General features: G+C 31.8%; 2 protein-coding genes across 12 annotated transcripts; both read right to left on the bottom strand.

The window, feature by feature from the left end:
• Positions 1 to 1,298: 1,298 nt before the first annotated feature.
• Positions 1,299 to 8,874, bottom strand: LOC111301502 (uncharacterized protein At4g26450-like). 11 transcript variants are annotated; one of them, XR_002691530.2, is made up of 5 exons: positions 6,018 to 8,874; positions 5,612 to 5,822; positions 5,327 to 5,381; positions 1,879 to 2,445; positions 1,299 to 1,783 (listed from the first exon to the last, which is right to left on the bottom strand). XR_002691530.2 is itself a non-coding variant. In XM_089744322.1 (5 exons), the coding sequence occupies exons 1-4, from the start codon at positions 7,955 to 7,957 to the stop codon at positions 2,390 to 2,392; spliced, it is 2,262 nt and encodes a 753-aa protein (XP_089600448.1). In that variant the 5' UTR covers positions 7,958 to 8,802; the 3' UTR covers positions 1,299 to 1,806; positions 2,370 to 2,389. The 11 variants fall into 11 exon arrangements, 9 of the variants coding, with proteins under 9 accessions (XP_089600448.1, XP_022752948.2, XP_022752952.2 ...); XR_016328008.1 differs by having other exon boundaries at positions 1,299 to 1,774; XM_089744322.1 differs by having other exon boundaries at positions 1,299 to 1,806; positions 2,370 to 2,445; positions 6,018 to 8,802.
• Positions 8,875 to 16,095: 7,221 nt separating this feature from the next.
• LOC111301501 (COP9 signalosome complex subunit 6a-like) lies at positions 16,096 to 19,946 on the bottom strand. The gene is made up of 9 exons (XM_022897206.2): positions 19,547 to 19,946; positions 19,369 to 19,457; positions 18,829 to 18,922; positions 18,272 to 18,333; positions 18,102 to 18,180; positions 17,868 to 17,960; positions 17,359 to 17,459; positions 16,656 to 16,711; positions 16,096 to 16,485 (listed from the first exon to the last, which is right to left on the bottom strand). Exons 1-9 carry the CDS (start codon positions 19,854 to 19,856, stop codon positions 16,404 to 16,406), a joined length of 966 nt encoding a protein of 321 aa, XP_022752941.2. The 5' UTR covers positions 19,857 to 19,946; the 3' UTR covers positions 16,096 to 16,403.
• Between the last annotated feature and the right edge of the window lie 390 nt (positions 19,947 to 20,336).

Raw genomic sequence — 20,336 nt, 5'->3', positions numbered from 1 at the left:
ATCTATTTATATTTAATCATTCATCAAAATTAAATCATCTAAAAATTATAAAAAAATTTTGTATTGTAAGAAACTTATTTGAAAAAAGAGATGGCTTTAAAAAAATTACAGGATGATTACGATCTGTTTAATTTTTTTATTAGGTTTTTAATATTAATAAAAAAATGAACATAATAATCTTTTTATAAAAAATATATTTTTCAACTTTTCTTTCCTTAACTTTTTCTCTAAATTGAAATATTAAAAAATTTGAGTTTATAAAAAAAACTAAAGGTTATTTGATTTTCACATTTTTTTAAATTAAAAATTTATCCCAACAAAAAAATGAATGTTTTATTTTCTTTGCATTCTTTAAGTTTACTTTTCTTTCCTTCCTCTCCCTTTAATCCAAACACATCGTAAGTTTTAGATGATGTTTCGGCATGAAGTGGTTATTTTAAAAATTATAAAATTGTGATTAGGTTATCATGTTTAATAAATATTTGATATTTTATATGATAATGATTTTAAATTATTGAGAGTTATTATGTTATTGTTTTAAAAAATAATTTAATTCTCATTTATAAAAATAAAAAATTTTTATTATCAAAATGAAGTGATTTGTAAAATTAATAATAGTCAATATTATTCATATGAATAAAAAATTTATTTCTTTTTAAAATTGTAATTATTTTATATAATACAAATTAATATTTGTAATAAATTTAAAAATAATTTTTGTATTTTTTTATATTTAACATAATCTTTACATTTTTTTTATTATGATTTTAATAGATTATTTTTATTTTTTAATTCAAAAATTTTTTTTTACATAATTTGTATTATAAAAATTGGTTTACCTAATAAATAAATATATTTATTAATTTAAGAATTTAATTATACTTTATTATAAAATAAACAAATATTATTATATTTTATATCATTTTTGAACGACATTAAAATCATTAACTTGTAAAACTATTATAATATAAATAATTATTTTTGTAATTTTAAATAAAATAATATTTGATTTATAATAATATAAAATATAACCATATTTAATTCCTATTAATAATTATTGATAATCAAACAAAATAATTTTAAATTCCAAATAATAAAATTACGTTAGTAATAAAAACTCTTCAATAATGATATAATTATAATAATTTTGAAAATGATATACAACATTATTTTAGTTTAACAAAAATAAAGTGAAATATCTGTCGTTGTATGTGGTAAGTTCTTTTTGTTTTATTATCTTTATTCATTATTTTTTATATATAAACGACTCTCAAACGATTAAAAAAAAAAAGCGCAAGTAATAAGAATATTTTCGTCTTTGTGTTGTAGTCATAAAGGTTAAAAAGAAATAGAATGAGCATGATTGAAAAAAAAAAAGAAAGAAAAAGAAAAAGAAAGAAGGCAACAGTGGGAGCGAAATATTGCCACTGAAAACAGCCCTAAACCCACTGAGCTTAACATGCCAAACAGCACATCAGTCAAGTTGTGAGCTTTGACCGATGCTCCAATTGAAACCAAAGAAGCCTAGTCTGTCTTTGCTATATATCTCATCAAATTGGAATATCCCTTTGTATGAGTATCTGCTCTTACGGACAGGCATGTAAGGTCCTGCCTTTGATGTCTTGGTATTTCAAGGTCCTGTCCTTGTTTTCTTGATGTATCTGATGCCCAAAATTTGAATCTTCCTTTCCTGTTTTCTTTCTTCTTTTTAATGATAACGTTGTGGTTTCAATAAGTTTTTCAATCAGAAAATCTTGTGAAGAGCTGCTACGTACTGCAATTACTGAAAGTATCCTAATCAAAAAGCTGGTTTTTGAGCACAAGAAAAAAGCAGCAATTACAGTCTCAACAAAAAACAAGCAAAAACATTAACTCAACTCAACAGTCACTCCAGTCTGTATACTCCTTTGCTTAGAAGTAATGCACAAATCCAAGGTCGAAATGTCATTGCGGCATGGCATCCATAACACCATATCCAGTATGTTATGAAATTATTTCTCTTTTGTGTATTGATTTATTACACATAATGCATCCAATAACCTCTCAAGCTCTACAGTCCAAAACCATAAAATTTTCCCGTCTAAACAGCCCGGAATATTGAATCAACATATAATTATCACTGCCCTTTACAGCTTAGTAGGACTTGCCATGAATGCATCATAGCTCATCAGAATGTGTTACAGACGGCTCTGACAAGTGGCACGTAGTCATATATAACAACCCTCTCAAAATTGATCTCAATCTGCATTGTCCTCAAATTCCTTCATCAAAAAATTGCTAACATATGTTGCCTACAGAGACCTTAAGTAATTACTTGATATCATTCTAGATCCCACTTCAGTTCAAGAAAAAAAGGACAAGAAAGATACTTTACAAATCAATTGTAGAATCAGAAGGGCTTTTCATACTCCTGCACTGGTGGTTGCGGCCACGCTGGCAAAAAGCCTGTAACAAATTATCAAAGGATTCTCAGGGTAGAAAATAAATGGGTTGGACAGGATGAAAAAGAAATCACAGCAGAACCATATTTAGTTAGAAGAGCATATCTACAAGGTAACCAGAAATTTTAACTTATTTTTACCATTAATAAGTAACAAACTAGCAGTAAGCATATATTAAAATGTGATACAGAATTAACAATGGTAGATTGAAGCATAATTTTTTGGACTATGAAAGGGGAAAATAAAGTCTCAAGGGAAAATAATCATGGAAAAGCTTTTTGGCCTAATAGAACTAAACCAGAACTACAATAATACTTGTACAAGTTTACAACCATCCTAGGACCTTCTTGATATTAGAAATAAGTATTCACAAGCTAAAATGAAAACCCATATGGGGGGTCAGGTAACTTTCCTCACCACATAGCACCTGATTGACATGAAATGGAAAAGAAAATACAAATTTAGCATAACTTGGGGTCATTGCAAAACCCTGGTTTTTGAAAACATTACTTTTCTCTGTTCAGACTGAAAGAGGAAAATGGAGAGGAAGAGAAGTCACCACAGGAGAGACAATAAAGGCTTAAGTATTCCTTGACAAACTATTTAGTTTTCTTTTCCAATCAAACCTAAGGAGAAAAGAAATTGGATTTGATGAGTTCGTCACTATATGATTGATTTATAACCTAACAACAATTTTCTAAATTGTCCTTAATCTTCTATTCCATCAACAAACCAAACATAAGATGCTAGCTTTTACTGTTCAGCCTCCTACTTTTCCTTCCTTTATTAAGTGTCAAGCTTATTCTTACTAATCTTTCCATTTAGGACTGCCAAACAAACTATCTAGCATCTAGGCCACTTGCATGCACATGCAAGAAGTTTCATAGCCCAATTCTTTGCTGGATGATAATTCTTTCAATTCTTGAAACGCAAAAACATTTGTTCCTTAATACTTCCCTTAGCTCACAACAACCGATTCTACAAGCAATTTAATGGTAATTGCAGATTTCTTTCAACATGTGTTCTCCTCCAGCATCATGTAGACTTGGGCTAATTTGGTGGTCCAATGCCAATTTTTTCGCTTGTACCAGATGCATTGTATGAAAATGGTGACAGTCAAAAGAGGAAAACTTAAATTAAAAGTATATTCTCTGAATTTTTTTAAAATGCCTAACAAAGAAAGTAGTTTCCTCGCACTTTCATTTCTTTCATTTAGCAGCAGCTGTCAAACTTTGAGAGTTGTAATAGAATGTAGGTTGCAACATGAGCTATTATTTTCGAAAATTAATTTGGATTTATGTCAAGACGTTTTACAATAAAGGTAATTCACTTATTGAAGTTTTTGTTGAAAGGTTTCGGGTGAAAAAAAAATCTACATATGATATTTATCGACAACATATGATAAAGTTCCACAAGAGGTGTTTTGGTGGGTTTTAATGAAGAACTGAGTTCCTTTTAAATATATTAATATAGTTAAAGAAACATATGAAGGAATTGTAATGAATGTGAAGACGTGTGGGGCTTGACTGATATATTTGGGTTTATGTCAGGACGCTTTACAATAAAGGCAATTCACTTATTGAGGTTTTTGTTGAAAGGTTTTCGGGTAAAAAAAAAAAAAAATCTACATATGATATTTATCGACAACATATGATAAAGTTCCACAAGAGGTGCTTTGGTGGGTTTAATGAAGAACGGTGTTCCTTTTAAATATATTAATATAGTTAAAAATACATATAAAAGAATTGTAATGAATGTGAAGATGTCTGGGGCTTGACTGATAGCTTTTTCATTATCTCAAGATTGCATCAAAGCTCAGCACTAAGTCTATTTCTTTTTGCATTAGTTATGGAGGAACTCACTGGACATATCCAAGATAATGTGCCATGGTGTATGTTATTTGTTGATGATATAATCTTAATTGTTGAAACTAGTGATGTAAGATGCGAAATTAAAATTATGAAGGCATACGCTAAAGTTTTGAGACTTTAAATTGAGTAGATCTTAAACTGAATATATGGAATATAAGTTTAGTAGTCATAGAGAAGCAAGTGACTAAGTTGGATGGTGTTGTAATATCAAAGAGTAGTCATTTTCGATATTTAGAATCACTTATTTAGAGTGGTGCTGAGATAGAAAAAGATATAAATCATAGGATTGAAACAGGATGGATGAAGTGGTAAAGTGCGTCGGGTGTATTGTGTAATCGCAACATCTTTTTCGAGCTAGGTTGTATAAAACAACTGTAAGGCCTATATTGTTATATGAAATTGAGTGTTGGCCGTTAAGAAACAACATGAGAAGAACATGAACATAATGGAGATAAGGATACTTAGATGGATCTGTGATAAGACTAGAAGAGACAAAATCAAAATTACAGAGATTTGAAAAAAATTAAGGGTAGTCTGAATTGAGGAAAATATGAGAAAGGCCATTTGAGATGGTTTGGACATGTGAAATGTAAGCCTATATGTGTATCAGTTAGGAGAAACAAGCTTTGGAAAGACCAAAGCTTCCAGAGGTAAACCACAGAAAAACGTGAATGCAAGCAATAAGATATAATATGAAGGTGAAGAAAGTAGATGAAAAGGTTTTTTTTTTTTTTATAAAAATAAGTAGTGTAAGAAAATTCAAAACTATAACCTAACATGATTCTTTTTTTTTTTTTGCTTTTCATTAAGTCGAGTCCAGAGTTATGAGATATAAAGCTTAGTTTGTTGTTGTTGTTGCAGCAAAGTCAAACATATATCATGTTTCTGCAATACTCAGTTGATGCATGAATGCGCATGTATTTATTACTAGTCCAGCAAAACACCAGATCAGACCAATCAAATACAGCCTAGATCTACGAGAAAGCAAACCATAAAATTAGACAGGAAGCATACTTAATGGTATTTCTCCCAGGGACATGTATATCGAGTCGTCATCTCCAAGAGTTCCCTGAAACAAATTAAAAAAAAGCAACAAATTACTCATCAAGCAAATACTTAAATTATTCAACTGAAATGCATTAGTATAGCTATTTTAAACAAATAAGAGTCACCACCACAATATCATGTTTTAAGAAACTTAACTTTTAGAAACACTCAACATTTTCTGTAACATTAAGACCAGTAAGTAAAGATTTGCACACATTATGGACATCCTACTCGCAGCAATTAGGGTTGTACCTCTCCATTATGAAGACACATCCCATTCTGTAGAGGATTGATGTCCTCGATCTGCAGACTATTAATGTTTTCATTTTGTTGAGGGTAAGGATTGATATCCTCTGAAGGGCAATTGGAAAAATTTCTGAGGAACTCTGTAATCGTAAGCCCATCATAATGATCCGGTACATCAGTCATATCGCCATTCATGCTCACAAACATTGTTTCACACCTACATGATAAACAAGTCAATTTCAACATGAAGACAGGCCCTAGATGAATTAGCTGCTGCATGAGGCATTTTGCACTTTAACAGGGGAAACAAACCAAAAACTAAGTTGAGAAAATTTTTTGATCACTATTAGTAAACAGGTGAATCAAAGATGAGCTGAATTATGAATAAAGCATACTGATAAAGGAAACTTACTTTCTTTCCAAATTATCAACACCCTTGTCTTCTTGGGTAGAATCATTCTTTAGATCAATTACTTCAATCTCCTTACAGTTGCTTGTATGCCTATTGCCACCGCCAGAGTTGTTGGAATTTCTCATTGACAAATCTCTATCAATTGTTGCCGCTTCATTTTTGGTTTCTGAAGCAGTGGAGTACATATTAATTGGATCATTATGATGATTTTCATTTATATCAGAAGCTTCCATCAGATTAAGGTCACAGATCTTGAATGCATTTGGAAGAAGTTGCTTTTCTTGTGCATAATTGACACTTGATTCACCATCTCCATCTGGGAATTGAGAATTAGTGACCAAACTGTCTTGTATCTCTTTATCAACAGTCGCACCGACTTTCTCAGAAGGTGAAGCTGTCCCTTCTACTGAAGGTCCTTTCTCGTCACCAAAATCAGAAAAGGGCAAGAGCTCAACCTTGTTAGTCACAGGCCGAAGCCATTCTCTTGGCTTTTTGGCACCCTTGCTCAAATCACTCAACTCCAAACCCCGCTTTCCGCCCCTCTCTTTAACCACAACCATAGGGCTGGATCTTTGGAGACCAGGCATCCCCTGAACTAATTCATGCTCATTGTCAAGCAAAAGGGCTCTATTAGGGAAAGACTGAGACCTTGAACACTTACCTTTCTCAACATCATAAATGTGATCCAAGTACCTCACATCCCCAAAAGAATGAAAAGACAAGTCTTTAGAATATTCAGAATCAGAGCATTTTGGATCCTGACTTTTATTTAGTAGCATATCACCAAAGGAACCTCCCAGAGAACTGTCTTCAAGTAAGACTTGAGGACCATTTGTAGTTCCAATATCAGAAACACTTTCCTGTTCATTGATAGCAACTGAGTCAGCTTTTAAGTTCTTCAATGTCAAGGAAGAACGTGTTTTGGTAGGCACCTTGGCAAATTTGCTCATTGCTAGTAAATCTGCACAAGTCTTGACCAAGGGATCATCCTCTGTAGAAGAATGATGGTAGGATAAATCCTTCATTGTACCATCCTCTTCAGTTTCAACATTATTTCTGCCATCCTTCAGCTCTCCAACCTCTGAGCTAAAATTCGTTGAATCATCAGATCCATTCAAGAGTTCGCCATCACTCTCCAACTTTAGATCTTTCCCAGCACCGAAAGTACTTGCCTTTGAACCCATTTCATGCTGTAGATTGTACTTATCATCAAATTCTGAGTTATCTAATTCCTCACTTTTTGGTGCAAACTCGCTTGAAACAGGCTTCTGCAATCCATTACCAACATCTTTACCAGCTAATGGCTCTTCATGATGTCCAGAAATACTATCCTCGTCAACCTCCAAATATGGAGAAGCCCTAATTCTATCTGACCATGATCCGCTTCTCCCTTGTTCTTGACCCCAATCGGACCTATAACTTCGATAAGATCCCTCTTTCCTTCTTCCTTTAGAAACATTTCTTGACCCTGTCGAGTTATAATCATCAAGGTATCTCCTTCTGTCTAAACCCAAATCAGAGGTAGCATTTCCCAGACGAGCAAGGACTGATGTTCGGCCATCCAGGGGAAGGTGCAAGTTATCAACCTCTTGTGACATATAATCCTGATAATCGCCCATCTGCTTCTTTAAACTACCATTCTGCCATTTGGCAGGTAGCACACTAGGGGGTAACAATCCCTGAGAGACCAAATATTCCGCAGCAAGACGGCCTGCTTCCATAAATATGTCACTGCCTTTGCGTGGTGTTGGTGGATGTAGTTGAAATGATTTCAGATGGCTCTGGCCACGACCTAAACCACGCTTGAAGTTGCGGTGCTCTGAATTATAAAAGCCATGGCCTCTACCCGAAGTTTCAGGGGATATCCGGGAGGCAGCAAGCCCAATTCCCGTAGAACTAGACCTATATCCATTCCCAGGACTTCTATGCCTAGCATGCATGTTTGCAGGTGAGTAAAATCTACAGAGTGCACTCCAAGAAATCAAGTAAAACCCAAGAAAGTAAGAGCTTAGAGAGGAGTTGTATACATAAGGGAAAGGCAAACAAGAAACACAGGAAATTAGAAGAATTTTGGGTTTTTTATTGGCTCGCTGGGAAAGTCAGAACAAAACAACGACCCAAATATTAATTATCAACCACCTAGAAAATAGTAATAAAGATCTGGGCGTCCACAAAATTAAATCTTTCCCCTATCTACTTTATATCTTTTTCAATTTTTGGCTAGACATATAGAACAAAATAGAATCCCAGGGAAGGGGAAAACAAAAAAGGATTGGGCTGAGCCAAAAGGCTAGCAGGTAGTGAGAAATGAGGAGCAAGACTTATCTAAATAGTCAGCTTGATAAGTGGAAAAGGAGAACAATTATTGTTGTTGGGATTCCAAGAACTGGAGATATGATAGGCAAAGGTGCAATCTTGGTTGCCTGAAGCAGCAAATCTAACCTTTTTATTGAATGATGTCTGTGTTTGGAAGAAGAAGAAGAATAAGAAGAAGTAGATAACCAATTAGTTTCAGGGTTTCAGATCCAACAAGTACATGTACCTCATTCGATCGCCGTCAAGAAAAATAATAATAATAATAACAATAATCCCTTCATCCACTAACGGCTCCTTTTATTTGGAAATCAACAAAAATTCCAACCGCGTTTTTGTTTGCTTCGCTTCTTCTTGTTGTTTTTGCTAAGCCAAAAATTTCCTCCTATTTCTAATATGATTTTTGTTTTTGCTTTTGGCTTTGGTGTGTGTCAAAATTGAGGTTTTTCTTTGTTCGTCAAGTTGAGACATGGAAGCAAAACACCATCTCGCTTATAAATTTTTTTTTATTGAAATTTTTAATTATTTTATTGCAATTATAAACATTTTTTATTGAAATTTTATGATTGTTTTATCATAAAAATTTTATCGAGTTTTACATAAAATTTTAATAAATCCGTCAATAAGGTTAGATTGTTGTTGGAGGATTGGGATTAGGATTAGGATTAGGATAGGAGGGATGCGGTTGTAAAAGCAAGACTCTTTTTGGATCTGAATTCTGATGTGTGTGTCGTAGAAAGTAGACCTTAATAATAATTATAAAAAACAATTAAGCAAGGTGAAGGTGTGAGTGTTTGTGACCTAAGCAGTGGAAGAAACATTTTTTTTTTTCACTAATAACATTTCAATTTCATTATTTATTCGAGATTCAATTGGATGACATTGACCCTATTATTTAAACATATATGCAAGTTGGGTCTGGCTGGTGTTAGATATGAATCTGTTTCCTGTTATTTGTAGAGCGAGCGGTTGGAAATAGAAAGAGTGAATTCCATGTAACCAAAGAGCAATAGACACTCTCGTTTTCAATGTTGCTTGTGATCTCAGCGAAACAACACACAAATTTTGGAGGGAAAAAAAAAAAAAAAAAGAGAGAGAGAGATAAAATTTTTAAAGGGCTGGGAATTGGATGGGGGAATGCTAATACTACTATTTAGAAAGAGAGAGAGAGAAAGAATTGAGGAAATGACGGGAGGCGGAGAATACAGCAACTAAAGGCACCTGCTGAAATCCAACAACTCATAAAGATGAACTCGATAATGATAACGATGATCAGGATGACGTGGAACTCAGCTGAGCAGCAGCAGCAGCAACAGCAACAATTCGTTCAAGCATTTGGACCGGGGGCATGATTAGTCAATTCATGCAATATGGTCCATCTTCTCACTATTCTTCTGCGACTAAAAATGTAGTTTTCTTTCTTTCTTTTTCTTTTTTATTGACGGTTTTGTCCCCATATTGTAACACTAAATTTTCAACCATACATCTATTTCTTGAATTAAAGCTTTGTTTGTCCTTTCTTTCAGCGCAATGTTACTTCAGACAAAGCTTACATAAAGTTTTATAAATGGAGTTAATAAAATTTTTTATTAAAAATAAGTAGATAAACACTTTAATAGATAATTCAAACTTTAATAAAAAATTTAACTTGAAAATCTATAATATAATAATATGAAAAAAATTATCAGAAATATTATTTATAATTCAATGATCAAAATTTATTTAATTATAAAAATTTTGTCAATATTTTTATTAAAATTATTTACATAATAAATATATCAAAATTTATTAAGATATTTTCAAATTTTGCACTGTTAATATATGTAAAGAGATTTTTTAATTTTTTAATTTATTGATTTAAATTTTTTATTTTAATTTTTATTTACTCATTTTTAATAAAAAATTTTAACGAACTTCATCTATGAAACTTTGTATAAATCTTTTCTTGTTGATTCCCTTGTTGCTTTTCTCTTTATTGTGCTAGTGTAAACTGCTTCCACTACAGGTTTTTTATTGTTACTTCAATAGTACTACAGTATTTGGCAAAGTAGCCTAATCCATACAGGATAAATATTTCTCTTGTCCAATATTGCTTCATTTTTTGTGCTCAAATTGCTTTCTATTGATGTTTTCTATTACTCATTCGGGTTCACGTCATACATGAATGGGCATGGGTTGGGACTCCAAATGAGGGTGCTGCATCCCTTCGTTTAAGAGACTGACTCACACTTGGCATTGAATTCTTTTGATACCAGTCACTGGGGTGTCATTGTTGGAATGATGCATGGTTTACTTGAGATATTGAACCAAATAAGGCAATCCAGTTCTTCTCAACAACAAGGTTTCGATATGGTTGCTGGAGTCTTCCCCACATTAAAGGCTTTCCAGTCTGCCGTAACTTTAGGTACTTCTTGTTCTTTGGGTCCTTAAGGCCCCAGTGTAGACATTGGAAAATCATATGCCAATGGACTCTCATTAATGATGGAAAACAACAGAGAAAGGAAGATTGCTCTTGTTGGAGCTGGAGCAGCATTTGGGATTGCTTCAGGTATACTGCTTGTGTTATTACAAGTTTTCAAGTCTGCAATTTCTAGTTAAGTTTTAATTTGCGCAAAGTTTTGCTTGTTGATGAGAATGCTTGTTACTTTGGCTGTTCACATTAGTCCATGGACTAATGTGAACCCTATTCTCAAGTTTCCTTTTTCTTTATTCTTATTGAACACTGTTCTCAAGTTTAATAAAACAGCTCCAAGTTACAATACCTGCACAACAAAATTCATTTAACCGATCATTTATATATTTTATTTATAAGGTGAGAAGACAAGAAATCTCTGCAGAAACTGAAAACTATGTGACTTGGATATTGTTAGTGCAGGTACTGCATTTTAGTTTAGTTTCCTGAAGAGTTTGTCCTGGGGGTACTTAATTACAAATGGCCATTATTTTACAACTACAAATGGAAGTATATTCTTGTACAACTACAAATGCAAGTAAGTTTACATACATTAGAATTTGCATGTATTTCTTTTTGGGGGTGCAGGTGGGTTGGAGGCGATAAACTAGAGATTCTTTTGCCAAAATAAAAGAACTTGGCCAATACAAGAGTCACCCAATCCGGCTTTGCTTCATATCACATATAGAGTATTATAGAGAACAAAAGTTCCTTTGTAGTTGTGGCTTTGATTGGCATAAGCTTTCAAATTTCATTCCTAATCTGTTAATTTCATTTAGGGGCTATGTATTATTGTTAAAGTAAGTTATCTTATATATAATAAATTTCTAATATTCTGTAATCTTATATTTAAGTTGAGTCCTTTCATTTTTTGTCAATTGATTTTAAGTTTGATGCTTAACATGATATCATAGCCAGAACTTTCCTTCTATTGCCCTTTTCTCGTTTGTCACATAGAAAGTTTCTTTCATCTTTGCTTACACGTGATGAGAACCTGTTAAAATGGCTTATCTTATATCTAATGAATATCCAATTTTCTTTGGTTTTATATTAAGATTGGATCACTTTACTTATTGTCAATTGATTTTAAGTTGGATGCTTGATAACCTACTTTAACAATTATATCATTTTTGAATTGATTGATGAAGTTACCAATAAAAAAAGGAAAGAGTTTCCAATGAAAATGGAAATGTATACGGTATCCAAAAAACAAGAATAGCAAGAAAAGCCAATGATTTGAAATTGAAAAAAAATTGAAAATATTTAAAAAAAAAAAGAAAATTATGAGTATTTGCATCTTTTGATTTCATTTTTGCATCGTGGAAGAAATTAGCATATTCATGATTGGTAAAGATGTATGCATTTGCATATTTGTAAAAAGTATTTGCATTATAAAAGGGCATTTGCATTTATATTGTTGGTAAGGATTTTAGTATTTGTACATATCATTTGCATTTGCATAAAAACATGTGCATTTGCACCATCATTTTAAGAGTAGACATTTGTATCGTAATAGCATTTGTCAATTTTGTAAATATTGAAGTGAAAAAAAAAAAGAGAAAATATAAACATTGTTGTAAAAACAAAAGAAGAAATTTACCAACAAAAAAAGGAAAGAGTTTCCAATGAAAATGGAAAATGTATATGGTATCCAAAAAACAAGAATAGTAAAAGAATCTTTCTAAAAAAGAAAATGTTAAGAATTTTTAGACTTTTAAGATGAGATTTTAAGCTCATGGAACTGGTAGAGATTCTAAACCCAATATAGCTAGCATGAATGGGTATTAAGTTTAATGAAATTAGAATCAGTCAATAATATAAATTGTTTTCACAGTTTTTGGCAGCGATATTTGACTTCTTGATAGTGATATTTGAATTTTTTTTTTAAATTTTCAATGGTAATGTTCGAACTTTTTATTTTTGATGGTGATATCTAAGTTTTTTTTTTTTTGGCAATATCAAGAGTCATTTGTACTTTCTCAATAATGATATTCAAGTTTTCTTTTAAAATTTCAGTGACAATATCCAAAGTCATATGTATTTATCAATAATGATATCTAAAGTTATTTACATTTTTTTTACGGTAATATCTGAGTTATTTATGTTTTCTAACGGTAATATCTGAAGTTATTTGTTTTTTTCAATTGTGATATTCAAATTTTTTATGGTCAAAGTTTAGATTGTCGTTAACATTTTCAATGATTATATTTGAGTTCTAAAAAACCTTTGAGAAAATAAACAAACATAAAAAAATGTCCAAAAAAAAAACTAAAAAGATCTTTGAGATTACAAAATTGTTATTTTCATCTTTGCCGTATATTTAATTCTAGCAAAGTACGAAGAACTATTATAAACACTAATTTTGTCCTAATAGATTGAAACGGATCACATTTCTATACTCGATTTAAGTCCATTTGAACATCTTTTATGGATTTTGTCTAATTAATCCATTTAGGCTTGAATGGACTTAATTGCATGGGTCTAATTCAATCCAATTAAGTTTGTATGAGTTATTTGGGTTAGAAAGCCCAAAACCCAAATCAATTAGGTTTGAAAGCCCAAAATTTATTTTTAATTTAAGGCCCATATTCTTTTAATCAGAATTAATTAATTAGTTTAATTAAAAAAATTAATTAAAAATGAAAAATCAACAAAAAAAGAAAGGGCAAAAATAAAAGGAATGAGTGCCATATATGGCATCAATCAGCCACACCCTAGCATTTGCCACAATCACTTTACAATTGTCATGCTAGTTTAATTTCAACTACCAGCTTGCTTCTACCCTATCACTCATATTTTTCCCCTTTATTCCTTTCTTGTCTTTTCAGTACCTCTAAGGATTCCAAAACCTTTATAAACTTGCAAAATCAAGACACGAGGGGGTGATTTTGTCAAGCAAAAACTTTACCAAAAATTTTTTTAACCACCCCTACTTCTAGTTGAACAACTATAACCACCTCCATCCAATAACTCTGTCAAAACCTTACCACCATAAGACACCAATACCCTTCACATCACCACCATTTAAAACAACCCACATAACCTTCCTCTGAACTGCCAAAACCAACAAAAACACTACCAAAAGTAAAAAAAAAAATCCCTTAAATCCCTTACCACCACTATTAAATTGCCATCCTTTAGCTTCTAAAACATAACCCCCAATCGTGCAGATCAATCTCTGAGCTCATTACCTACACTAGTTACTACAAAACTTAGCACCAAATTATTGCCAACCAAACTCAAAACTTGCGAACTAGACTTTCCCTTCAAGCAACCAAAAAACTTAACAACAAAAAACAATACATCCCCGTAGGAAACAGTAGGCTAGTAAAGCAAAAAAAAAGAAAAAAAACACATTGAAACATAGAGAAAGAAAGAGAGCTTTGGTTTTAGGGAAGTTTTGGGTTGTTTCAGGGTGTGATTTTCGAAAGAAATGAGGTTTAAGACCATGGAAGGGACATAGGAGGAAATTGGGTTAGCCAATGTGACAAAAGAGGGGTGTTTTAAGTTTTGAAGCCTAAACTTTTTGCCCAGATATAGGAAAATTTATAGATTTTGGAAAATTAGGTCCGTTAGAAATGCTTAGGAGATTGAGAAAATTTTTGATGAAATTTGGGTTCAAACCAATGACAACGAGTGATGGCCGATGATTGGAGGTAACAGCTGACACGATGGTAAATCATCAGAATCTAGGAATGGGTGGCTAACTATTGGAGTGTTGTTTAGAGAAGAGATATTTTTTTTGGAAGAGATGAAAATGAAGTGAAAAAGTTGATATTTATAATGTTAAAAAAAATAAAGGAGCTAACCCGTATATAAACTTGGCCCAATTCGAGAGTCGCACGTTTGACTTGTTCCTAGCTTCTGTTGACCAATTTGTTGACTATTTGTTTGACCAAATTTGACTGGTTAGTTAACCACTTTTGATTGGGCCATCGATCGGCTTGATTCAGTAATTTTTCATTATTTTTTATTTATTATTCAATTTATTTTATAGGTTCTTTTGCATATTTAAAGTTTAAATCTAAAATGGTAATTTGAAGAAATTTTGAAATAAATAAAAATAATAGTAAGGGAAAATCTTTTCAAGAATAGGATATTAAAAAAGTCTAAATAGCAATTACTTAAAAATCCTTAAGTAAGGGTATTTTTTTAAAATGTAATTAAAGTATTAGAATATTTAGGAAAAAACTTCAATAAAAAAGGATTTTCGTTTACTTATTGTCATTTTAAATTTAAAAAAGGAAGAAAATTTTTAAAAAAAGTTTTTTTTAAAAAAATAAAGTTACATATAATAATACATGGATATTATTTGCATATTCTTCACATTAATAAATACGAATTTCTAAGAATGAGATTTTAAAAAAATTTAAATAGTGATTCTTAAAAAATTTTTAGGTAAAATTTTTTTTTTAATATTAATAACGTATTGGAATATTTTGAAAACTTTTAGATAATAAGATTTTAGTTTTATTTTTCAAATAAAAATGATAACAATATTTTTTTTATTAAAAAAGAGAATTTTTGTGAAAAAATAAAGTAGAAAAACAAAAATTGTGACTATAAAATGAATTTAAAGAAATTATTTTTAAATATCAAAATTAAGATATTTTTTTTAATATTAAAGGATAATACATGATTAATTAATACTATTTTTAAAATTGATATTATGGAGGTTCTAATAATTTTTCACACATAATCATACTATCAAATTCAAATTATTTTAAAAAATAAATTTTCTTGAATAGCCAATGTAATAAGAAAAAATCGATGATAAATGTTTTATGTTTTTAAAATCTTTTAACAATCCCAAAACAACAGTAATGATAAGTTATTTTTTTAACTAATATTTTTTTCAATTCGTTTGCTCTTTTGGTAGACATTTACTAATTGTTTTATTATCTTGTTCGACAAATTAATTAAGAACAAGAGCACAGATTATGTTAATATTTATTTTAATATGTAATTCATTATTCAATAATATTTTTTGTATTTTGATACACATTTCTTTTTTTTCCTTTTCTCATTATTTTGATTTAGATCCTGATGAGATATCTATATCTTTTAGAATCATTAAAATGAAAAATTACTATGATTATTTTCAGAATGAAAAACATTCAATTTTAATTTTAAAAGTTTATTTTTTTTTATGAGATATCAATTGCATATATAAATTTTATATGTTAAAATATTGAAGACTTTAATATAACTTTGTAAATAATACTAATTTGTGTATATATACATGTATTTAAATAAATTAATTAAATCGTTTATTACACAAGTTGCAAGTTAATTAAAAATATAGTGTAAGTGTACATGGCAAATCTTATCAGATATCATGTATCTGATAATATAAAATATCTTTGTAATATAATAGAAATATTAGATTTAAGTGCTGGAACTAATTAAATTCCCTTACACCTTAAATCACCACAAACAGAAACAGCATCACCAATCTGTCCGCTCAAAAATCCAAACCAGTAATAAATAATAACAACAAAAGTGATAACATCTAATTTTCATATCTATTTGTCTAGCAACCCCTTCCCAACATAACTCCTAAGCATCCAAGTGCTGTGCACAAAGAAAAGGGCCCAAAATAGTCATCAAGTTAGCAACATTCAGATGAAAGCAGTCCGTCCACCCCTTCGACTGTGTCTATCATATGCAGTGTTGAATTTGTCAACTACCTCATTCATTTTGCTGCAAAAGACATATATAAAAAAGGGGGAGAGGGGAGGGTGGAATTATTTTAGCAAAATTAGGCATATTATCTAATAAAGCACCCAAAATAGAACAAAACAAGCCATCACTTCCTCTCACAAAAGGCATATGAAAAACATCAAATTCTTAACAAAGGTACAAAACCTTACCTTGAACAGTTAGTGAACATTGCAAGATAAGTAATCAATAAAGTGTCATTATATTCCTGTGAATTATTAAAAAAAAAAAAAGCATGTAAGTGATCAAAGGATGAAAATGCAGCTTAGTCATTTACTTCATTTCCTGAATAAAAATAATTAGGCCAATCCTCAAAAAGCAGTCACCAAATCCAAAAAAACATAAATGTTTGAACTAGGCACCAATTATACCTATGCCAATATTTTTTATGCCGATTATGTGAACTTTTGAATTGTAGAGGCCTACAACAGTTTTATTTCCAACATAGCCTTGCTAACTAGCATTGACAAATATCTTTCTTTTTCCACTGTGGCATCAAACAAGTAACAAGTACCACCTTCTCAAAGTCTTTCTAACAAGTTATCATCAATCACCAGTTTTAGTAAATCCTAGTACCATGATATGACCAAAAATCCAATGAACTTTCTAGAGGTAATTTCGTTTTCCAATTCTTAACATACAGAATTTGGTGGCCACAAGAACTGGTACTACAGCATTAACCGAGATGAGCTGATGGTTGCCTATTTTAAAATGCCAGACTTTTGATGGTAATAATGACAAATTGGCTAGAAAAGCCAAATCATCCCCAAAACAATAGATAGAAAACAACTCTACCTTCTTACTACAGTTAACAGTCCTTCACTTGCTCAAACAGATAAAAAAAAAAGGGCTCACCATCAGAAAGTCATCTTGAAATTTTTCTGATTCAATGGCAGGTAACCTTCGGAGGAGGCTTGATACTTGCCTTAATAGTGAATTTTCACAAGGAATGTCACCTGAAATGGAGAACGAATTCTATTACAACTAATTCATGGCCGTCTGATCCACAATAGCCCAAATAACAGTGAAACTTTGTCACAGCCTATCCTCTAAAAGTAATATATACAATATCAATAGGAAATCAGAAATGACTGATCAAAAGTCATAAGGACGATCAAAGATGTTGACATCTAAAACTTTAAAAAATGCAGGACATTTTGTCAAATCTAGTCTTCAAAACTTATTAACAAAATGAGAAGTTATAACTTATTTTGAAGTATTTTCCATGTCTAGAGCTTTTATCCACACTCTACACTACAAATATAGGTTCCTTTTCTTAAAGAAATGTCAAACAACCTTTCAAATGTTCTCATGCATTCCAAAAAATTTAATTTGTACTACATTCATAAGGAATGTGCATATACCTTTTTGCATTCCAACAAGATAGTGATGAAGCACCCTGATTCTGCTATTCAACATCTTGATGGCACTATGTATACCAGTAAGATGAGCAGCTACTGCATGCAGGGAAAATACACAAACACAAACAAAAGAATTCACTGATAATCATCAAATACAGAAAATAAAAGGCTTCCATCAAATAGGATTATCACTTTTAGAAAATACTAGGAACAAGGAAAAGAAGCAAGCAGGCTTACATTGAGTTGCTGCTGACCCTCCATCAGATGGCTTTAGATGGGCGACATGATCCACAGATATCCTCTCTGCTTCAACAGTCTGTAAAGCCCAAAAAAGAAAAAGCAATCTTAGCAATCCCAGTTGGTAAAATTTAAAAGAAAACTGAGTAGATACGAATTAAAGTATGAACCTCAATTGTGTAGCTTGAGCGAACAAAAATAAGCTGTGGAATCCCATCTATGACGTGCAGCTCTTTTAAGTTAAGATGATAAACAAGAAGAATAGAAAATGTTATCGCCAAAGAATAACCATGAACTGTAAATGTTATCAAAATCACACTAAACTAAGAAGCTGTGTGTTTTCCTTATCAAATGCAATTTATTATAATACACAACATGGTCATTGACGTCCTTCTAGGAGATAAGTATTATTGATATCGACACCCCTTTCTAATCAGCACAATTGCTCAGAAATTACTTATAGTCAAGAACATGAACTGATGATTCCAAGATAAAAATTAAAATAAAAAGTTAACACAAATGGATCAAATTAGCAAATATAGACCATATAAAAATCTCATGATCGGAACAAAGCATGTTCTGACAATAATGAAGGAGATGGACAGCAGTTCAACTCAACTCAGGTCAGCTAAGCTTTAAACCTTATGCAAAACGTTGGAAACGAAGTAAGAGAGGAAAAATATAGACTAACATAAGAGAATGGAATAAAGCTAAAAGAACTTCATACCACTTTCATAAATGGTAACTGGAAGATCCTTTTGGGCATGATTGATTGCAGGATTAAGAAGCACATAGAGAGGGCTTTCATTAATATCCATCAACTGTAACAAAAGAACAAGAGGGAATTATTAGTATTGAAATGCATTACATAAAAAGAAGAGGCAACCAATTATTACAGTAATATTGTTCCTTCGGTAGTTAGAAGTTATAAATAGAAACAGAAAAGCATATGAGATTGGTAAAGCATTATTAATGTATTGTGAAGCTATCCCTTCATCGTCATGATCACCATTACAATACTTTGTATTAGATCAATCAAAATTAATTATAAAGTAATTACTAGTATTGGAATGAAATGACAACGGAGAATTGCAACGCTTGTATTGCAGAATCGCAACAACAGCCACGAAAGCAGAAAAGGTTGGCTTTCCAGCAATGCTAATGAATGAAAAATTAACAAACAATTAATAAGGTCACAGGCCTAAGAAAGAAATTAAAAAAAAAAGAAAGAAAGAATAAGATGCGAGGAACGGCTGAGAAAACATACGGCCTTATGGATGTGCATATCGGATTCCTCGGCATCGCTCCCAGTGGAGTACCATCCAAGTATATAAAAGTGAGGGAAAACCTTCTTATCTGGGAAAAATAATTGAAAGAAAAATTTTAATTCGAGGTGTAAATAAACCAATAAAATGTTTTAAAAAAACAATGAAATAGAATCATACAGAGCTCTTGCTTCTTCTCGAGGAAGGAGCGGTCGAGGGAGTGGGTGGAGGGATCGCAGAGAAGCTCGAAGCTGTTGAAGATCTCGACGGTGCGACCCCTCTGGACCCCTATGACGCAACCGTAGACTCGAGGAGCTTGCTGATAGTGTTCCATGCCGTTGCTGCTGTTATTATTGACGGTGGAGGTGGAAGAGGTGGATGTGAGTGGAGGGTTCATCTGGGACTTCACCCGAGTGTAGTGGTCCGATATGTTTACGATTACCAGCGCATGCAGCTTGAAGGTGAGGCCGCTGCTTGACGATGATGCCATTCTTAGCTTTTTGAATTTGATTTTACGAGAGGATGATTCGGAGTTCTGATAGTCTTTCGACTTTCTACGATTCCTGCGATTTTTTTTAGTTTATTTTTTAGTAGTTGCCGATTTCCGATTTTTTTTTTTTTGTTTGGTCTCTGCTGCTACTGGACTGATCCGTTGGATATTGAGCCCACATTCACATTCTCACAACACCGCAACAAATATCAATGAATGGGCTTCAATCCCGCAAATGATTGCAGCTAATCTGCTCTTAATTCCTTGGACACGTTGTTAATCTTTTTTTTTTTTTTTAATATATATATATATATATATATATATATATCTTTCCCCAAATTCGCTAGGCGTCCTTAAGCATCACAAAATTACAAGCTCATTCTAATTGACGACGTTTTGCCACATTATTAGTAATCTGTTTACGACACTTGCTATTTATTTTCACCTTAATACAAAGAGCCTTTAGCACAATAGCACACT

The sequence above is a fragment of the Durio zibethinus genome, chromosome 15 (assembly GCF_047325235.1).
Source record: "Durio zibethinus cultivar Kanyao isolate XHJ-2024 chromosome 15, ASM4732523v1, whole genome shotgun sequence".
Taxonomy (NCBI): Eukaryota; Viridiplantae; Streptophyta; class Magnoliopsida; order Malvales; family Malvaceae; genus Durio; species Durio zibethinus.
The sequence above is the reverse complement of the archived record's forward strand: the minus strand, read 5'-3'. Positions and strand labels throughout refer to the sequence as shown.

Bases quoted from the DNA above. Each gene is read 5' to 3' on its own strand.
- LOC111301502 (XM_022897210.2), bottom strand. From the start codon at position 7,957: ATGCATGCTAGGCATAGAAGTCCTGGGAATGGATATAGGTCTAGTTCT. The intron at 5,382-5,611 runs GTACAACCCTAA...AATTTGTTTCAG, and splicing joins TGTGTCTTCATAATGGAGAG to GGAACTCTTGGAGATGACGA. The intron at 2,446-5,326 runs GTATGCTTCCTG...AATTTGTTACAG, and splicing joins CCTGGGAGAAATACCATTAA to GCTTTTTGCCAGCGTGGCCG.
- LOC111301501 (XM_022897206.2), bottom strand. From the start codon at position 19,856: ATGGCATCATCGTCAAGCAGCGGCCTCACCTTCAAGCTGCATGCGCTG. The intron at 17,460-17,867 runs GTATATGCACAT...TCTCCATTTCAG, and splicing joins TCTTGTTGGAATGCAAAAAG to GTGACATTCCTTGTGAAAAT. The intron at 16,486-16,655 runs GTAAGGTTTTGT...TGTCTTTTGCAG, and splicing joins ATGTTCACTAACTGTTCAAG to CAAAATGAATGAGGTAGTTG.